General features: G+C 43.0%; 1 protein-coding gene across 1 annotated transcript in view; it reads right to left on the reverse strand.

Moving 5' to 3' along the window:
• Positions 1–7,563: 7,563 nt before the first annotated feature.
• Positions 7,564–19,290, reverse strand: part of LOC137332569 (M-phase inducer phosphatase 1-B-like) — a 37,085-nt gene continuing 25,358 nt past the window's right edge. Inside the window, exons 13-16 of the mRNA XM_067996491.1 lie at positions 16,758–16,856; positions 16,090–16,223; positions 14,654–14,765; positions 7,564–11,424 (exon numbers count right to left, since the gene is read on the reverse strand). Of these exons, the coding sequence (XP_067852592.1) occupies positions 11,284–11,424; positions 14,654–14,765; positions 16,090–16,223; positions 16,758–16,856 (486 nt within the window). The 3' untranslated portion in view covers positions 7,564–11,283. The remainder of the gene's footprint in view (positions 11,425–14,653; positions 14,766–16,089; positions 16,224–16,757; positions 16,857–19,290) is intronic.

The following is a 19,290-nucleotide window of genomic DNA, read 5'->3' on the forward strand; positions in this document are numbered from 1 at the left end:
CACCACACCTTTACACAGCCTCAAATTATTCCATCCTTTTATTCAGATACCAACCTTTTTATCAATAGGTCCCCATAAGGTCACACCTTCTGGGCTCTGTGCTGAGGAAGGTTGTGAGCTGGCCTACCAGCTGACAATGTACCTTTGAAAACTGCAATCTTAGTGCTGCACTGTGACAATGTCCCTTTAAAAATCTTAATCTTAGTACTGCATTGGGACAATGTTCCTTTAAGTACCAGTAGTTCCCTTGGCTCAACACCAAGATGAATCAGTTTAAGGAGATTCACCTCACTGCAGCATTCAAACTATGCCACTCTTCACAGCAAGTCTGATTCATCAGGCGCTGCACCGGTCAGTTATCCTTGTTTTAAAACTGGCAATGGGCCAGCAGCGATATGAAGCTCAGGATAAACCTCGGTGTCAATGAAAGTCAGACAATGGAGCTAAGAGCAGAAAACTGCCTGTGCCAGACCAACATGACCTGTTGACTGACGTGCTTCCTGTGTGCTACTCTATCTGCTCCAAGTGATGACATTTCCTTCCTTTCCATTTTCACAGCAGCCTCTGAAGAGTTGCCTTGAAATCTGCACGTGCACACTAGCTCACTTGCACACACTCCAGTCAACAGAACTGCCTTGAACTTTACTATTTAGTTTGGGGACTATGAGCGTTGTCGTTAATGGTGTGTGCTGAATGTTGCCTCCAGTGTTACGGTGTCTCTTTTCAGTATTACACACTCACAACTTCCATTAAAAGTTCATCCAGCTCGCAGGTGGTTGGTTTGTGATAGCTTTGTGCAAATTTAAGGTTAGCAAGCAATAAGAGATGCTCCAATGTTCTACAGCACCACAGAATGATGTAGGGTTACTTCACGCAGAGCATTTCTTTCTTGGGTGTGTCCATTTGTACAGTAGTTGGCATGGGATCTTCCCCAGGCTTAGGCAGCATCTGCTCGAATGCACAATGGATGTTTGACCGTGGAGAGAATCACAATCGAGTCCGATCCTGACTCATTAAAGTTACTCACTACTGTGATGAAATTGGTTGTCCCCTTTTGCCCCTCCCTCACCCGCTGTCTCTGATCTTGGATACTGAAATCTACATGTGATAATCGCATTGCGAGTTCCTGCCTTACTTGGTATCAACCTGCCCTTCCCATCAATAGTTCCTACATTATTACTTTGTTTTCCTCATCTCTTTGTAAAATAGAATTGATAGGTAGGGTGTGGCCACTTTTGACATCAAGGGCAATTCTGGGATTTGGAGCAAGTGGTACACATAGCCCATGCCAAAAAAAAAAATTTCTTCATCGCCCCTAATGGTTGTGCCTGTGCAGGTGGGTGAAAGGGTTAATCCCACCCTCCAAGAACAGAATGTCCAGTCGCTCGCTGCATCAGTGGTGAGGCAGGGAGAAGGGTTTGTTCTTTGGCTTAAACCAGACTGTCTTGTAATGAACTGCATGTGAAAGGGTTAATGCCCTCTGTTTGCAGCAGCCCAGTGAATGACTGATTATAACTCAGAATAAAACAGAGCCACTTGTACCTTCTAACAGGCTCGGAAAAGCAACCAACAACGGAGTGGCTTGTGTGGCTTCTCAGCCTGTTCCTGCACCTCCACCCTGCCCGCTCACAGTAATTGTAAACAATTTTACAACACCAAGTTATAGTCCAGCAATTTTATTTTAAATTCACAAGCTTTCGGAGGCTTCCTCCTTCCTCAGGTACATTTACCTGAGGAAGGAGGAAGCCTCCGAAAGCTTGTGAATTTAAAATAAAATTGCTGGACTATAACTTGGTGTTGTAAAATTGTTTACAATTGTCAACCCCAGTCCATCACCGGCATCTCCACATCACGCTCACAGTAAAGCATTACTGCCATCTGCTGGCTATAATTACCCATTACCAACATTGTTGGGAAAGATACCCAGAATAATCTCCCTTTCTCCAATTCCACCCTCCTGCCTCTCGAGTTCTTTGGCCTTGCTCCCACTTGATTGTAGATTCATTCTGAAGCCTGGGAACGTTTAAAACTTAAACATGACTGTCCCATTCACTCTCTCCTAAAACTCAAGAGTTAACTACTGACCAGAGCTCAGTGCATGCACAGGACACCTTTGTTGCTCGGCAGAGAGCAATCTATAACTAGTAGTATAACATTGGTCTGCCAGCCTCCTATATACACTATCCAGGTACTACCCTGCGACTAGTACCTGTACTACAACGATACCCTTAGATGCACGGGAACGACTGTGTAGCTGTCCTGATCTGTCTCTTCAGTGACTGAGAGATCCAATGCTGGAAGTGAATGCAGGACCGGGGGGGCGGGGGGGAGTTTGACTCGCCATAACTTCATGGTGCTTCAGCTCACCAGGCAATGAGTAAAATAGCCATTCTAGACAGGAAGCTAGCAACAAAGTAGTTTTTTATTGCTCCCTTCAACTGTTGATGCATCTGCATCCCAAGCAGCAAGACCCAAGGACCCCGTTACACAGGCAGTGGTCTGAAACCGGCCCCTGTACGATGCGGCTGTGACTGGCAGATCTGTGATATGTGTACACTAATATGTATGTGCTGGGATCTGCATACTGACTTCCGACCGCTGGTTAAAATTTTATGTTAGGAGAGAGAGAGCTGACAGTCCCATCCAAAAGATTCAAAATTAACTTTAAAATGTTCCCAGGGACTCAAATGGAATCCCTGACTTCAGACCATACTTCATTTATACTAGTCCAATGCCCAAACCGAGCAAGGCTCCCTCCTCAGGTGGCTCAATTGCCAAGGTTTGTGGGGGTGCAGATCTGAACCCATTTTGCATCTTTACAGTAAATGGTAGTATAACTGTCCCAGTAGTGAGGGAATTGTAACGGTTACAACTTACATGCACTGGTACTGTTGCAATTTGCCTAAAGGGGATGGGACGTACATAGTACTTTAAAAAAAAATTGTGGTCATGGAATTTTACAATGTAAAGATGAAAAGAAAAAATTGTGACAGTGACGCATACTTAACAGGGCAACTTCTGTATGTCATTGTGGAGCCAGTCTGCGGTGTACCTTTGTAATGGAGACTCCCACTTTAAACCACTGTTTGGAATACTGCAACTTTAATTTAGAGGTCAATTCACATCTTTTCTTATTATAAAAAAAATCCCCAAAGGGATTCTTAATATTCGTAAACAGTGATTCCCAGGAGTCGCTCTAAAGTCATTCCATTATTCCAGGATTGGCAGATAGGGCTGTGTACAAGAAAATCAACAGGAAGCAGTAGAGTGACAAGGCTTCTCTGAAGACACAGGAAACCTTCTTTAGGTAGAGAATCTTTAAAGAGGTTAGTAAACAGGAGCAATTAGCCAGCTGTGATGGTATTCCCATATCATCCACCCATCACTGTTAGTGAGTTCTGATAAAAGATCATCGACCTGAAACATTAACTCTGTTTCTCTCTCCACAGATGCTGCCTGACCTGGTAAATATTTCCAGCATGTTCTGTTTTTATTTCAATTTCCAGCATCTGCAGTATTTTGCTTTTGTTAGTTATCTAGGGGGGTTGGGGGTGGGGGGGATAATTTCAATTTATAGAAAAACACAAAAAAAAACTATTTCTGCATCTCCCAACAACAAACCTTTTCTGATGCCAATTTTTTGTTAGGATTGTGCAGGCAGCTGCCTCTGGCTCACAAAAGACCAGAAACACAAATCACCATATTTTTATAGAAAAAACCAAACTACTTTAATTAAATTATCTGTGATTAAATAGACATAAAATTCAGATAAAAGTTCTCAGGAACACATGTCAGGAGAGAAGCTTCAGTTGTATAAGGCCACAAAGTGGATCCTTTCTGTCATATATATGGAGTAGGGTGAAGTCACATCCCAAATTTTTTTTTTTAACACCAGGCATCAAGACAGGAGTGGTAACTGTGGCAATTTGGCTAAAGGGAATGCAGTGATGAACTGTGTGTACACTGGTTATTAGGAAGGGGATACACCGATGGAGAGAGTGTACTGGTTATTAGGGAGGGAATCCAAGATCCTATGTTGACCTCTGAAGATAATGTAGTTAAACTCCACATCAAACTAACATTAGCATCCACATTATTCAGTCTTGACAATTGTATTCCAGAGAAATTTCTATGGTTCCCCCTAGCACAGGATTCATCCCTCTCTCCTACAACACAGATGAGGTTGAGAATGCAGCTACGCATATCCCAGCCTTTCAAGGCACAGCATGTTAGACCTCAGCCATCAACCACACTCCAGACATCTACCTCTGTCTCTATGCAAACTACAAGCTGGTGGGACACTGCTATCCCCATCTTTTCAATTCTATTGTTCAGACAATTTCCTTAAGGTGAGGGCAAACAGGGCTAGAAGGATGATGGTTTCCCTTTGCACTCTAAAAACGTGGAACAGCACAAGGTCTCAAACTCAAACTCAGCCCATTTGCACTTCCAGCTCCAATAGTGGGTCTCTGTGAAGAAACGTTTTGAGCAGTAATGGAATCTTTCCCACAGGAGGCATTCAGCATTCTGTACAATTACACTGTTCGCCAAGCATAGTAGTGGCAAATCAATAATGCAACTCTATTATGGTAACAGACTATCTAATTTCAACAGTTAGGGTACCTTCTCTGGTGTTGAATTAGAATACCAATTGCCCATTAGGAGATCTAGGTCAAATACCATGAACTCACACTCCCCCTGGGTCAGGAGGTAGTGACTCTTATGCAAAGCAAGCAGACCTTAAAGTTGCAATGACATTGTGCCTGAACCTCTGCCAGAGGTTCATTCCTACAACATTACTCTGACATTCGTGCTCTTTCTGGTGAATTTTTGTGCTCACCAAAATAGTGGATGCTAGTGCTGGGAGATGGAATACTTTCAGCTATTGCCATCCAATGTCAGCACCATACACTCTTGGGTCAGGCACAGGTTAAAGAGCAAAGCTTTTATTCTGGCCAACAAATGTGACTTAGTTGCAACTTAAAACCTTTACCTCCTGCACCTGGTGATCCTTCCACTTCCCACACCAGGCACTTTGTGGCTTTAGTTCAGTTCCCAACTTAGTGCCAAATTTCAGGTGGTTTTGTAAAGTGTTTATGTGCTAACCAAAAAAAACTGGACAGTGTCTCATACTTGCATCTGGGGCAGAATGGAGACACATTCCACCCCGCCCCACCAGTCTTGAAGCATCGTGATTAGACATTTCCTACCCCTTCCCCGCAGCCATGTAATCTCCTGGGAGAGGCAAAAAAAACCCAGGGCCAATGAGGGAAAATAAAAACTTTGGAAATTTCCTCTCCAGCACCTTCAGACGATCGAAACCAGACCACCCTCTTCCCCTGTCATTACCCCTGCTCCATCACTGTCACCGTCCCCAATTAAGTGAACTCAACAGCAAGAATCAGGAAGAGTGGAGAAGTGGAAACAAATAGACACAGAGTTCTTGAAGTAATTTTCTATAATAACGCACATTAAAACTCACTATCAAAACGAAAACAGGCTCACTGTTGAACTCTCAGATTTTATTAAAACGTATTACTGTCCTAAGGCTGCAAGTTACATTGTTGAAATTACAATGGTTTGGACACAGATATTGAATTGAATTGCTGGCAGGCATCTGGTGGTTCGAATAGGCTCAGTATCACACCAAACAGAAACAATATTGGGGATTATTAGTTCCTTGTTATTTTAAAGGCAGTGAAAGTTAAAATGAGGGCAAAATTACTTTAAACACAAATAAAAATACACAGATCTGTAGAACAGTCTTAAAATTTAGAAGCTGGAGTACCAAAAATAAAAAAATAACTCTGCACTGGCAACAAACTCAAGAGTCAGCAACAGCGAGAAGTCAATTATAAAGGTTTAGTACGTTTGGAATATGTCCACTCCAATTTCAGATACAGGTGTCCTTTTTAAAAATGTTAAAGTGACATTGTCAGGACAGTAGAAATCACCCAAACACATAAATTAAAAGACTACAAGATAGAAGTCTCAATTTTCAGTAGGAAGAAGTTTGATCTTCACAGAGCCACATCTGGTGATGATTGTATTTTGAGAGGAGGGGGGGGGGGGTGTTATGAAGGAAAGGAGGACGAGTATCTCCGTTCAATAGTTTTTAATCTCTTGGTGGCCCACCAGCACAATCTGGAGACCCCAACCCCATTCATCAAGGGTGGCAGTGCAGACAGGCCCAATTTTTCCACAATTTCTGCTCTTGCTTTGAAATGGATACTCAAAAAACAAAACATACACACTCTGTATACTGACCAAATCGCACAGAATCAATCAGTGAGGAGGATGCAAGGGAAGGGAACCCAACACTATGTAATCTTAAAGCATCCACTTAATCTTGGGACTATCTGAGGTTACTCGAGACTGTACAGGGGAGTTCTGCAAATGGGAATTTTTAAGACTCATCCCAGAGGCTTCAGCCATATTATTACTACGTTCATGCACACATACAATGGTGCTCCTTGGCTGGATTATGTCCAGGAGCCACACGGAGCCTGGTAATCATCTTCAACCTAGAGTTCATTTGACGACAACCCATTAAAGTTAAAGCAATGCTGCAATCCTCACAGTGGCAGTAACTGCACCATTATTTGGCACATCACCTTGCTGGAGCAAGTTTATTCACTCTGGCAAGAGGCACACCTCAACTGGTTGAGTGGCTCAAAATGAGAGCTGGTGACTAAGCGATAGTTGGTTTCCAGTAAATCACTCTTAGCTGAGATTATTGGTGTTCATCTAGTGGAAGGGTAGGTAGGCATGGCATTGTTGTTTGGAGCACTGTCAGATCAACATTCATGGTCCCTTCAAAGTGGAGAAAATGGTAAACAAAGATCCCAAACTAGGTCGTGTCAGCTTCAGCCAGTATCGTTAGGGGCCCCAAGAGCAGCTTATCTTGATATGGTATGGGGTGGAAAGAGGGATAAAAATAGCTGGTAAGATTTAAACTGGAAGATTGTCCCAAATTCCTCTTATAATGGAGTCATTCCAGATAAATTGGATCTCGGTCAGGTGATCGAATACCCCCTCACATGGCAATGATTTGATTTCCATTGAAAAGGCCAAGATCTTCCTTGGCCCTGAAATCCAAGATGCACTGGATCAAGTCCCTGTTGTGTACCACCTGCTGGCACCGTGGGGCATTAATCACTCAATGATGCATTGCCCACTTTCCCGATTGCACGAAGGACACAACCAGAGTCCAGTGTTCTGATTTGCTCATACAACCAGTATCTAATTCCATGACGTCTTACTGCATCAAAACTTTATATGCTTCATAGTTATTGAGGAGGCAGTTAAACAAACTTGATTGCTAAAATACACACTAGAGTAAAAAAACCCAGTAAGGAGGGGAACTATACATTTTATATCTTCATGTAACAGGTTACAAGTAAATGAAAGATTTAGGGCTGTATCCTAAGTTGGTAAGGACTTAAAATATATACAGATAATGTGCATTACACATCACATTCGGTTTACAACAAAATCTTAGCCCAAACATGGGTATAAACCTCACCCTATGCTGCCCTCCACCCCCGCCCCCACCACCCCCAACACTGTTGCCGTACTGGTTAATACTACTCCAGGGCCTCATGACTTATTTTTTAAAAGCACCTTTCTATTAAAAGTGTTACTTTAGGCCCAGCTTTCTCTTCCCTCAGCCTGGCACGTCAACGTGCTTTGCCACAGAACTACAGAGCACAGATTAGGACAGTTCTACATCCAACACATTCTTATCTGCGACCACTATCGCAAGTGGGAGGGGTCAGAATGGCGGCTTTCCGGTTCCCTTTCCGACAGGTGGCGTGGGAGAGGGTCGAAAGGACTGTGGGAAATTTTTTTTTTAAAATGAAGGACCTTTATAGGAAGAGCCATTAAGACCATCAGCCTACAGAATGAGTTCCCAATAGAGAGGGTACAGAGGAGATTTACAAGGACATTGCCAGGACTGGAGAATTTTAGCTCTGAGGAAAGATGGGATAAGGCTGAGGTGTTTTCCTTGGAACAGAGGAGGCTGAGGGGAGATTTAATTGAGGTGTTTAAATTTACGAGGGGCCAAGATAGAGTGGATAGGAAGGACCTATTTCCCTTAGCAGAGAGGTCAATAACTAGGGGCATAGATTTAAAGTAATTGGTAGAAGGATTAGAGGGAAGTTGAGGAGAAATTTTTTCACCCAGATGGTGGTTGGGATCTGGAACTCATTGCCTGAAAGAGTGGTAGAGGCAGAAACCCTCACTGCATTTAAAAAGTACTTGTAGGTTACGGCACTTCAAGTGCACATCCAAGGCAACGGTCCAAGAGCTGGAAAGTGGGATTAGGCTGGATAGCTCTTTTACGGCCGGCACAGACACAATGGGGCGAATGGCCTCCTTCTGTGCCGCAAATTTCTATGATTCTAGTTCTGGTGCGCTGGCAGCTCACCTTATGTTTATTTGCAAACATCTAATTTGGTTTTCTTGGGAGTGAAAACCAATATAGAGAAAAGAAATTACAGCACCTAACCACAAATTTCAACATTTCACCACAGCCCGGGTGAAGACACCACACTGCAATCTAATCTACTCTAGATGTGCTTTTTCTGACTGGTTACTCATAAATAACATCCTCTTTCATCAACTTCCTTCTTGTCATTTGAACCCATTTTACAACAACATTCCTCTTATTCAGTGTCTTCTCTTCTCACTGTACTTCTGCAAATCTCCATTATGCAGTTATATATATCCGTTAAAAATGGAGATAACAAATAGCTTAATACATTTAAAAAGGTTTATATTAAGTCAACTTTTTTTCTTTAATTAAAAACCCTTTCAGGGCAACGTGTCCCTTTAATTCCTTATTTGCGCCCAGTTTCAGCAAAAAACAAAAACAAATTGCCAGTCACCAAACTGGAAGCAAAGGTCAAGTACAATATTTAAAGCCTGACCCTCCCAAAAGTCCTGAACGATGTAGCGAGAAGGGTTCCCGACATACCCAGCTCTTCCTGATTTAAAAAAAAATTACATTCTGTCTGCCCCCGTTAGCTGATCTCAGGTGGGGCAGCAGTTGGAGCTCTACGATCAGCTTGAACCCCAGAGCTTTGTTGGTGGGGGTGGCTTATAAAGCCAGCCAGGGGTTCTACCCGTCATCACCATCCAGTGACTCTGCTGGAAGATGCAAGTATGGACAACTGATAAAGGCAAGATCAGTCATAACGAGAGTTTTGACAATAATTGTAGTCAGGCTATTCAACGGTGGAGGACGCAATGCCATCCATAGTTCAATAGTTAACAGCACTTGCCCTCAAAAATCTCAAAGGGAGAACAGGTACTTGGGTTAGATGATGGGAGGAATAATGGCACCATAGAACCTTTTCCAAGCAAGAGAAGGGGCAGGAAGAAAATAAAACTTGTTTTAAAAATAATTTAAGCCTAGTTACTGATTTTTACTGTAATTAATCACATCTTTGAAGGTTGGCAATGGTTAGTACTCTGGACCTGAAAGCAAGCCCACTTCAGGAGTCTCTAGCAAAAATCCACAAGCATTACAGTTACACAGGTATTGGAATCAGGATTTCATTCATATTAAAACAGCTGAAGCACCATGTACCAGGTGTCACATTCACCCCTCATACAGATACTGATGCAGTATTTCAGACAGAGGATCTACAGTATGCTAATACGTGAAAATAGATCATCTTAAATGATCCAGTGAGTAAAGACATCACCTGGTGCAGCACCAGAAGGTCTCTGATTCCATTCCTGGCCTGTGTTACGTTAGCTGATCTCAGCCAAGGCAGCAGTACAGAGGGAGTGCTACATTTGGGAGGTGAATAAAAACAAACACTGCACAGAATTCACTGCTCATCACTATCCAGTAAGTCCTGCTGGAACGTGCACGTCTGTGGGTGTCAGGCAAGACCACAATCAGGCCAGGCAGTGGTGCCGTTCATGGTCAATCAGCTCGCTGATACTCGTTGCGTAAAGCCATCACAGCACATGCTGTTTGTCCATGAATGGCACCACAGCCTAGCCTGATCCTGGTCTTGCTTGGCATCCACAACATAGCAGAGGGAACTCTAGCTGTCTTCCTCAGAACGATCCTTTGCTGCAACAGGGGTCAAACACCGACATTTGGCAATGTTGTGCTACAGTGGGAGTGGAGCTGACCGAGGGACTGGGGAAAGCACTCTGATGCTGGTCGATGCTCACTGTATTGCAGTCACGTGTTCACACCTGCCTCGGATATCCACCTGCACATCTGTGCAGAGCAAAACTGTGCCCTCTGCTGTGGTGTGGATCCTAAAGGGGGACCTTATGGCTTTCGCTAGCTGCCCATCCTTCTGTCTGATGGCCCTGTCGCTATCCACTGACCAGCACCAGCTCTGATGAATAACCACAAGGTTCATAGGCTAAACCATCAGCTGGCAGTTGCCCCATCTTCAATGCTCCTTAGCCAGTGAGGTCTCTGCTTCATCCTTAACCTCAATCTAATTTATATTTTGCATCAACATTTCTAAATACCGCCCTGGTTAGGACAAAGGGCAGGTTGAGTCTGGGTTACTGCATGGAATTGGAAGTGACAAGACCACTTGATAGGCATAGTTTGCAATTCTAGGGGGCAACAAAAATAGATTATTTCACAGTATCTGTTCGTAATAGACTGTAGAGAAAGGAGTTTTCTTTGTTTTGTAAAGATTCTCAAGTTAATCCCCCCACCCGCTCAAGAAATGTGGGAGCGAAAGCACAAGAGGTGGATAAACAGACGACAGATATGCTCCCCGACTTCCAACAATTGACCACAAGTTTGGGAATTCACAGTATGGGGAAATTACAGGAGCAAAGTGCCAGTTATTATTCAGTAGGGCAGCAGATTGCAATTTGTACTGCCCATCTTGGCATTTGTTTGGGTGGGGTGGGGGTGAGGGAGGAAAGAGGATGTCAGGAGGTCAAATCACTTCTCAAAAAACAGACAAGGGAGCTTCTATTAAATTCAGACGGTTATCCTTAAAACAAATTCTTCAAAAAGCATAGCAGTTAAAAACCTCTTTACATTCTAAATCCATTTTGTTTCAGTTCTTCATGTGGCAGCTAGTCTTCATGCTTTCTGACATTGTAACATTCCAAGATTTGGATGGAAGGAGAAAGGACAATGCACTTTGCTATAATTATGGGTAATGGTGGAGTTGGAACATTCTGGAAAAGCTCATTACCATGGTGGAAGTAAGCAGTGAAAAGAGAATTCCTATTAAATCTTGAAAAGGAGAGAGTGTCCCATTGCCCTTTTCTCGCATCCAATCACATCTTCCCCAATCGTGAGATTAGGTCCCGCCTCCGACGCTCTCCCGCCCAGGATTTGCTCTTCTTTCGCAACTTCAACATCTCCTCCTGGAAGTCTTCATGATCCATGGGACAGTACTCGGGAGGGTCACAGTGATTCTGCAGTACAGCAAACAGGAGTAAAATCAGCCAGACAATAGTTTTATAACTTTGGAAGAGTCAGTTCATATTGAGGTCAGTCACAAAGACGTTATAGGTATTTCTCATCAAATCCCTGCCCCATCGCCTGGGAAACCCTAACATAAAAGCAATGGTCTCTCAACAGATGATACATACCATACCATCACCTTTAGCAATGAGCATCTCTGGAGAAGAGCACTAATCCAAACCATATTATTTCCAATTAGCAAACCTGTGATCAAGCACGAAAGCAACATTAGTTGCCTAGACTTTTAGTGTCTGTAAGCATGTTGAAAATGTCACAAGAGTAGCAAAGCTACTGTAAGAATGTAATTGCTTCTCTCATTCAGAAACATATGCAGTGTTTAGTTACTGATGGATATATATTTTTTTAAATCTCTCTCAAATTAAGTAGCCATTATTTAAGTGGATATTTCCTCCACATAACTGGTTGATGTCAAGAAACTTCAACATGGAATGTTTGTGCACCTGCCTTTAAAAGGTGCTCGACATCCATGCAACTTACCAAGTTCTGAGACAGGAGTCATGCTGGCCATGGGGTGGGAGTGGGGAAAGGATGAAGGCTGGACTACTGTACAGACTGGTTTCCTGGCAATTGTGTATGGAGAAGTCGAAAGATTAAAAAAAAATTTGGTTTGCTAGTGCAATCTCACCATTACACCTGTTCCTGATTCCATAGCTAAAGATTTCATCAGCAGGTTGGAGTGTGCCAAGAACCAAAGTCAACAAGGGCTCTTGGTGGTAGTCAAGATTAACCTGGCTCGTTTCATTTATACTTTGTGGCTAACTACTGGGGTGGGGGGTGGGGGGGGGAGGAAATCAGCATTGACCTCATACTGAATGGTGGTTGAATGAAATACGTTGGCCAAGATACTGGGAGAACTCCCTGCTCTTTTTCGAATAGTGCACAGGATCTTTTAGTTTCCACTTTAACCAGCAAAGACGGATCTTCGGAGTCACATTCAAAGGATGGTACTTCCACAGTGCAGCACTACCTCAGTATTGGATTGAAATTTCAGCATAGATTATGTGTTCATGTCTGAAATGGGGCTTGAATCCATAGTCTTCTAACTCACACAACAGGGCAAGCAACTGAGTCAGGCTGAAAGGGGAGAAGATGAAGCACTTAAATTCATATCCCCCACAAACATACGAACAATGACGGACAGGAAAAGAACCTCTGGTCCATCCAGCCTGTTCTACACAATTGTGATAACCTTGTGTATCACAATATACACACTCTCCATCCCACCCAAAACCTGCGAGAGGTGAAAAACCAGATGAAAACCCAGGCCAATTTGGGAGAGAAGTCTAAGAAATTCCTCTCTGACCCAACTAGGCAATCGAAACTAGGCCAGGAGATCACTCTGGCCCTGATAATTCAATGCATTACATGACCTACCTTTTGTAAGAGATGATCTCCACCCCATCCAGAAAGGTTCAGTGAATCGGTGTCCACCACACGAGCCGGCAGCCTGTTCCAGAGGTCCACTATTCTCTGGGAAAAGAACCACCTCCTGACATCTAACCTAGATCTGGCCTTGTACAACTTAACATTGTGACCCCTGGTCCTCCCTAACCTATTTAATTGGAACAAACTCTCAACTCGAACACAATCTATTCCCTTCATCATCTTATAAACCTCGATCAGATCACCCCCTAAGTCTACGCATCTCAAAAGTGTAGAGTTCCAGCTCTTTTAGCCTATCTTAATAACCAAGAAGCTTTAAACTTGGAATTAGTCTAGTGGTCCTCCACTGCACCCTTTCCAAAGCCTCAATATTCCCCACCATGTGATGAGACCAAAACCGGACACAGTATTCTAACTGAGGCCTGACCAAGACCTTGTACAAGGACGAAGTAGTATGCTTTGTCTTAGAGTCAATTGTCCTGTAAATGCACCCCAACACCCTATTTGCTCTCGCTATTGCTTCACGGCATTGCTCATGAACCTTTAGAGATCTGTGCATTAGAACGTCCCAATCCATTTCTTTCTCCACTTTAATAGTTTTCCCTGAAAGGTGCATGAATGTTAACCATTCACTCTGCCCACATGCATAACACTGCACTTTTCCAAATTAAACATCATTTGGCAGTCACGAGCCCAAACCCCAAAATATCAAGATCCGCTTGAAGCAATCAAACATAGTCTACAGTCCTGACACTCGCACAAATCTTATCATCTGCAAATTTGCAGATCGTGCCCCGAACGCCTGCATCGAGATCATTACTAAAAATAAAAAGCAACAGTCCCAACATTGATTCCTGCAGGAAACCACTGCTGACCGGTCTCCAAATAGATCCAAATCTATCTATAACTACTTTCTGCCTTCCAGCCAGTCCTCAGTTAGGCTCAATTAGATTACCACTAATACCAGAGAGGCTTCGATCGTGTAGAGAAGCCTCTTGTGCGGTACCTTGTCAAAAGCTTTTTGGAAGTCTAAGCAGACAATGTCAACTGGGCTTCCCTCATCCACCATCTTGGTGACTTTGTCAAAAACTATAATCAAATTTGTAAGACATGACATCCTTTTTTTGAAGCCATGTTGGGTGTCCCTGATACTTCCCTCTCTATCCAATTAGTCATGTATTACATCCCTAATGATTCCCTCAAGCATCTTTCCTATTACTGATGTCAAACTAATGGGCCTATAGTTACCTGGGTCCATCTTAACTCCTTTTTTAAAGATGGGGACTCCTTCCAGTCTATAGGAACCGTCCCAGAGGGGAGTGAGCTATTAAAAATATAGCCAAGGGGCTCGCACAGCAAGTGTCCCATCTCCCTGTGGACCCTCGGGTGGATATCATCTGGCCTGGCTGCTCTATCTATTTTCAGGTTCTTAATTGTATCTAAAACAATATGTTCATCTATGCTAATATTACTAGTTTTATCATTAAATTCTAACAGTCAAGTATCATCTTCAAGAGTGAAGACCGATGCAAATAAACACATTTAATGTGTCCGCCATACCCTGTGAGTCCTTCGTAACCAGTCCTTGAGCATCCTTCATTGGCCTAATACACTAACAGTTCTCTGACTCTTCACATCACTGACAAAGCTTTTCCCATTACTTTGAGTTAATTTACTGCATAATCAGCTGCCTGACAATCTGTTGAAACAGGTCAGCCATTGCATTACAGAAATGGTCCCTCCACCTTCTAAGGGAAATGACAAGCTATTTCTTACCAGGAACGGAGGAAAGAAAGCCTTGTACCCTCCTTTCAGGATGTAGAGCTCTGGATAGTACAGATTTGGGTACACATTCATACTTCGATCCTCCTCCCGCAGCAAGCGACACCTTTGAGGAAAAGGAGACCAGACAGATCTGTACAGTGCACATGCAAAGCCTCTCAACTTGTGAATGAAGTTCATTTACTATTCTGTGGTAATGTGCTTCTTCCCCATCCCTCCCTTCCCATACTCACACTATGGTACAGTTCTATGTCAGCCGTGGCTCAGTTGGTAGCACTGTCGCCTGGATCAGAAAGTTGTGGGTTCAAGTCCCAATCCAAGGACTCGAGCACAAAATCTAGACTGACACTCCAATGGAGTACTGAGGGAGTGCTGCACTGTCAGGGGTGCCGTCTTTCAGATGAGACATTAAACCGAGGCCTTGTCTGCCCTCTCAGGTGGACGTGGACGATCCCACGGCACTATTTCGAAGAGGAGCAGTGGAGTTCGCCCAAGTGCCCTGGCCAATATTTATACCTCAACCAACACCTAAGAACAGATTATCTGGTCATTATCTCATTGTTTGTGGGACCTTGCTGTGTGCAAATTGGCTGTTGTGTTTCCTACATTACAACTTTAAAAAAGTACTTCATTGGCTGTAAAGTTCTTTTGGGACGTCCTGAGGTTGTGAAAGACACTATATAAATGCAAATCTTTCTTTTCTTTTATAGGTGCTGGCAAACTTCCTGTATCTTCCTGGACAGCGAGTTTCATGTACATTTTGGCCTCTGGACCCACCATATCCAAGCCTGGTTCAATCCTCACCCCAAATTCACATACACCTACTTTCCCTTAGATGCCACTGAATAGCAATCAGGAGCAAAACCATGGCTAGTTTTCCCTCTCCTTGATCCACAGAATAAGAGGGTTGAACCTAGGTTGTTACTGGTCTGTGTGTCTAACTACCACATTAGGCAGTACATTTACCCACTAAGCAATCAGGGAATCCCTACAGTATTTTTTAAAGGTGATTCTGTAAAATTTTCTTCTGAATTGTTAAACACAAAATATTTACTTCACAACCCCTTGTTCTGAACTGTGCTCATTTAAATTTATTTGATCATTTATCTTGTCCTGTCCCTCTTACAATGCCTAGTAAAGCATGAGGAAAATCATACCTGGTTCTAGCCACATTAAACAAACCAATCTTTCTTGAGTGCTGGGACAGAGAACAAGGCTCAGCAGATTGTGCCAACCAGCCCCTCGTCAATGAGGATAGCTCACCTGGTTCTAGCCGTGCTACACGAGTCAGTTATCTGTTGAAGTTTCACTTCACCCCAAGGTCCCAGAAGGATGAGACTATTCGCCACGGTGTCAAGTCCCTTCCCAACCTTCAGTCTAAGATTAATACCAATTCAATGGAGATTAAGAAAACAATTCATACAACTCACATCTTTGGTCCTCGCTCTGATGAAAATTCACAGTGGAAGATTATAATCAATCTCTTGTCTTTGGATTTGGGAACAATGGGCTTCTTTAAGAAATGGTTGACGGCGTCATCTGCTTTGTGAAGGTTCAGCGCACCCTAAGAAAGCAGGAGAATCAGCAAAAATCTCAGCTCTGACAGATTGAGCAGAAATAGTTACGACGAGAAGAGTGACTCCTAAATTGGGACTTCCCCTCTACAACTTGCAAACACCCGAACACGCAACTTAAAAATACACAACTGCTGAAACACACCCAGGTTAATAACTACACATCTGCAATTGATTCTGATCCTCACACGATCGGGTATATCAATTCAAAGTCCTGCTCACATCAGGAGTTTAAAATCAAATACTTGGGGAAGTAGACTCACAAGCTGCCTTGTCAGAAGGAGGAACAAATCTCACATTCGATAATTTAACATTTGCTTCACGTAGCAGAGAGGGGCAAGTTTGGAATAAAAAAGAGGAAGCGTTGATTTACAATTGGTGGGAGAAGTGTTGGCAAAGACCTGGCAGCAGGTTACCCAAGTACCCTTTCTTCTCTAGAGAATGGTGCAAGTGCAAGTAGGGAGGAAGAAAGAAAGGAAAATACTACAAATACTTGCAGATGATTTAGTGTCCATCTAACTTACCTTGATATGTCCTCCTTCAAACTCGTATGGGTAGCGGCAGTCAACGATATAGGCTCCTTCTAGAAGGTGGTCATATTCTCCATGTAGTACCTTGGCCATCTGTGCAAAAGCAGTCAGCAGATTTACAGGGTGCACCTTTAATGGTCACTTTCTGCTCTTGCAACTAAATACCCGCATATCCTTGCATGGTTTGCCAGCTGGAAGATCCCAGGGCCAAGTGTGTAGCATTCAAAGATGATAAGGCTAGTCGTGCTCTATATCTGATGGATCATTTTTGCTTTGCCCAAAACACAGGCTCACATTCGCTGAAGGACGGGAAAGGCAAATCCTGACCTTCGGATGTGGGGTGGAAAAATGCAATGTTCTACTGTGTTGGCAATTCCATCTCTGTGCCCATAGTTAGTGCCAGTGAATCAGAGATTAAAATACAATGGTGCTGGACAAAAGGCACATGGCAAAAATAAACAGCAAAGGGGAATCAGCAACACAAATAAATTTGTGCATGATAGCACCAATAAATTCTTCTAAAATTCAGTACAGGGCCTTGCGTTGACCAAGAACTTGAGCAAACTGTTTTGATGGTGAAGCGGATTGATGGCCTATACTAAAGGAATAGAGCTATGCCAAAGTTTTATACTAAGCCATCACTTCTCCAGTAATAAAGGGATGCCAACATCATGGAACTTGGCCAGGACACCTGCCCTGCTAGGACCTGGTAAGCGCTAGCAGCACTCTAGGTCAGCGAGTAGGTCATTTATATGGACTTACCTCAAGGAGCAGGACCAGCAACCAAGAGCAGAGCGGGAATAAAAGGAGCGGGAGGGGAGGCCTGAGAGCAGAGCGGGGATAAAAAGGAGCAAGAGCGGGAGCGGGAGGCCCCCCCCCGCCGAGAGCGGAACCAATGACATAGGTAGAAGTAGGAATGAGGTTCGGCTGAGGGAGTTTGAGCAGCTCGGGTCCAAATTAAAAAGCGGAACATCAAAAAGGTAAGAATCTCTGGATTACTACCTGAGCTACGTGCAAATTGGCCTTGGGTCAAACAGATTAGATGGTTAAATGCGTGGCTGAAATAGTGATGTGGGAAACAGGGGTTTCAATTCATGGGGCACTGGCACCAGTACTGAGGGAAGAGGGAGCTGTTCCATTGGGACGGGCTCCACTTAAAGCGAGCTGGGACCAGTGTCCTGGCGAATCAAATAACTATGGCAGTAAATAGGGCTTTAAACTAATAAGAGGTGGTGGGGGGTGGGGGGGAAAAGAGTGGTGAGGGTTCAGGTAAGGGTAAATTTATAAGTCTAAAAGAGAAAAGTCAAGGCTATAGAGTAGCAATTTGAGTAAAAACAAGCAGAGTGTGACAGGAAGGGATACAGAGTTTAAACAAAGGTAATTTGTTACTAAGGGTACATCAGGGAAAAGTAGTAAAAAGTTAAAATTAAAGATGCTATATCTGAATGCACAAAGCATTCATAACAAGATAGATTAATTAATGGCACAGAGATAAATAGGTTTGATCTAGTAGCCTTTACTGAGACGTGGCTGTAGGGTGACCAAGGTTGGGAACTAAATATTCCAGGGTACTTGACTTTTAGAAAAGACAGACAAAATGGAAAAGGAGGGGGAGTAGACCTGATAATGAAGGATGGCATAAAGACAGTAGTGAGAAAAGATCTTAGCTCAGAAAATCAGGATGTAGAATCAGTATGAGTGGAACCAAGAAATAATAAGGGGCAGAAAACACTCGTGGGAGTAGTTTATAGGCCGCCTAACAGTAGTTATAGTATTGAACAGAGTATAAATCAGGAAATTAGAGGAGCATGTAACAAGGGTAATGCCATAAACACAGGGGGCTTTAATCCTCATATAGACTGGGCAAACCAAATTGGCAAAAGTAATTTGGAGGATGAGTTCATGCATTCAAGACTATTTTCTAGAACGATATGTAGAGGAATCAACTAGAGAACAGGCCATTTTAGGTCTAGTACTGTGTAATGACAGGGTTAATTAGTAATCTTATAATAAAGGATCCTCTGGGGCAAAGTAATCATAATATGATGAATTTCACATTAAGTTTGAGAGTGATGTAGTTAAGTCCAAAACTAGGGTCTTAAATTTAAACAAGGCCAATTATGTTGGTATGAGGGGCAAATTGGCTAAGGTCGATTGGGAAATTAGATTAAAAGATATGACTGTAGATAAGCAATGGTGAACATTTAAAGAAATAATTTATAATTCTCAACGAATATACATTCCCTTGAGGAATAAAAACTCCATGGGAAAAGTGATCCAACCGTAGCTAACTAGAGAAGTTAGGGATAGTATTAGATTAAAAGAAGAGGCTTACAATGTTGTCAAAAAGTGTAGCAAGCCTGAGGATTGGGAGGGTTTTTTCGAAATCAGCAAAGGATGACCAAGAAATTGATAAAGAGGGAGAAGATAGAATATGAGCGTAAACTAGCAAGAAATATAAAAACAGATTGTAAGAGCTTCTACAAGTATGTAAAAAGGAAGAGATTAGCTAAGTAAATGTGGGTCC

This window comes from Heptranchias perlo, chromosome 14, assembly GCF_035084215.1.
Source record: "Heptranchias perlo isolate sHepPer1 chromosome 14, sHepPer1.hap1, whole genome shotgun sequence".
Classification (NCBI taxonomy): domain Eukaryota; kingdom Metazoa; phylum Chordata; class Chondrichthyes; order Hexanchiformes; family Hexanchidae; genus Heptranchias; species Heptranchias perlo.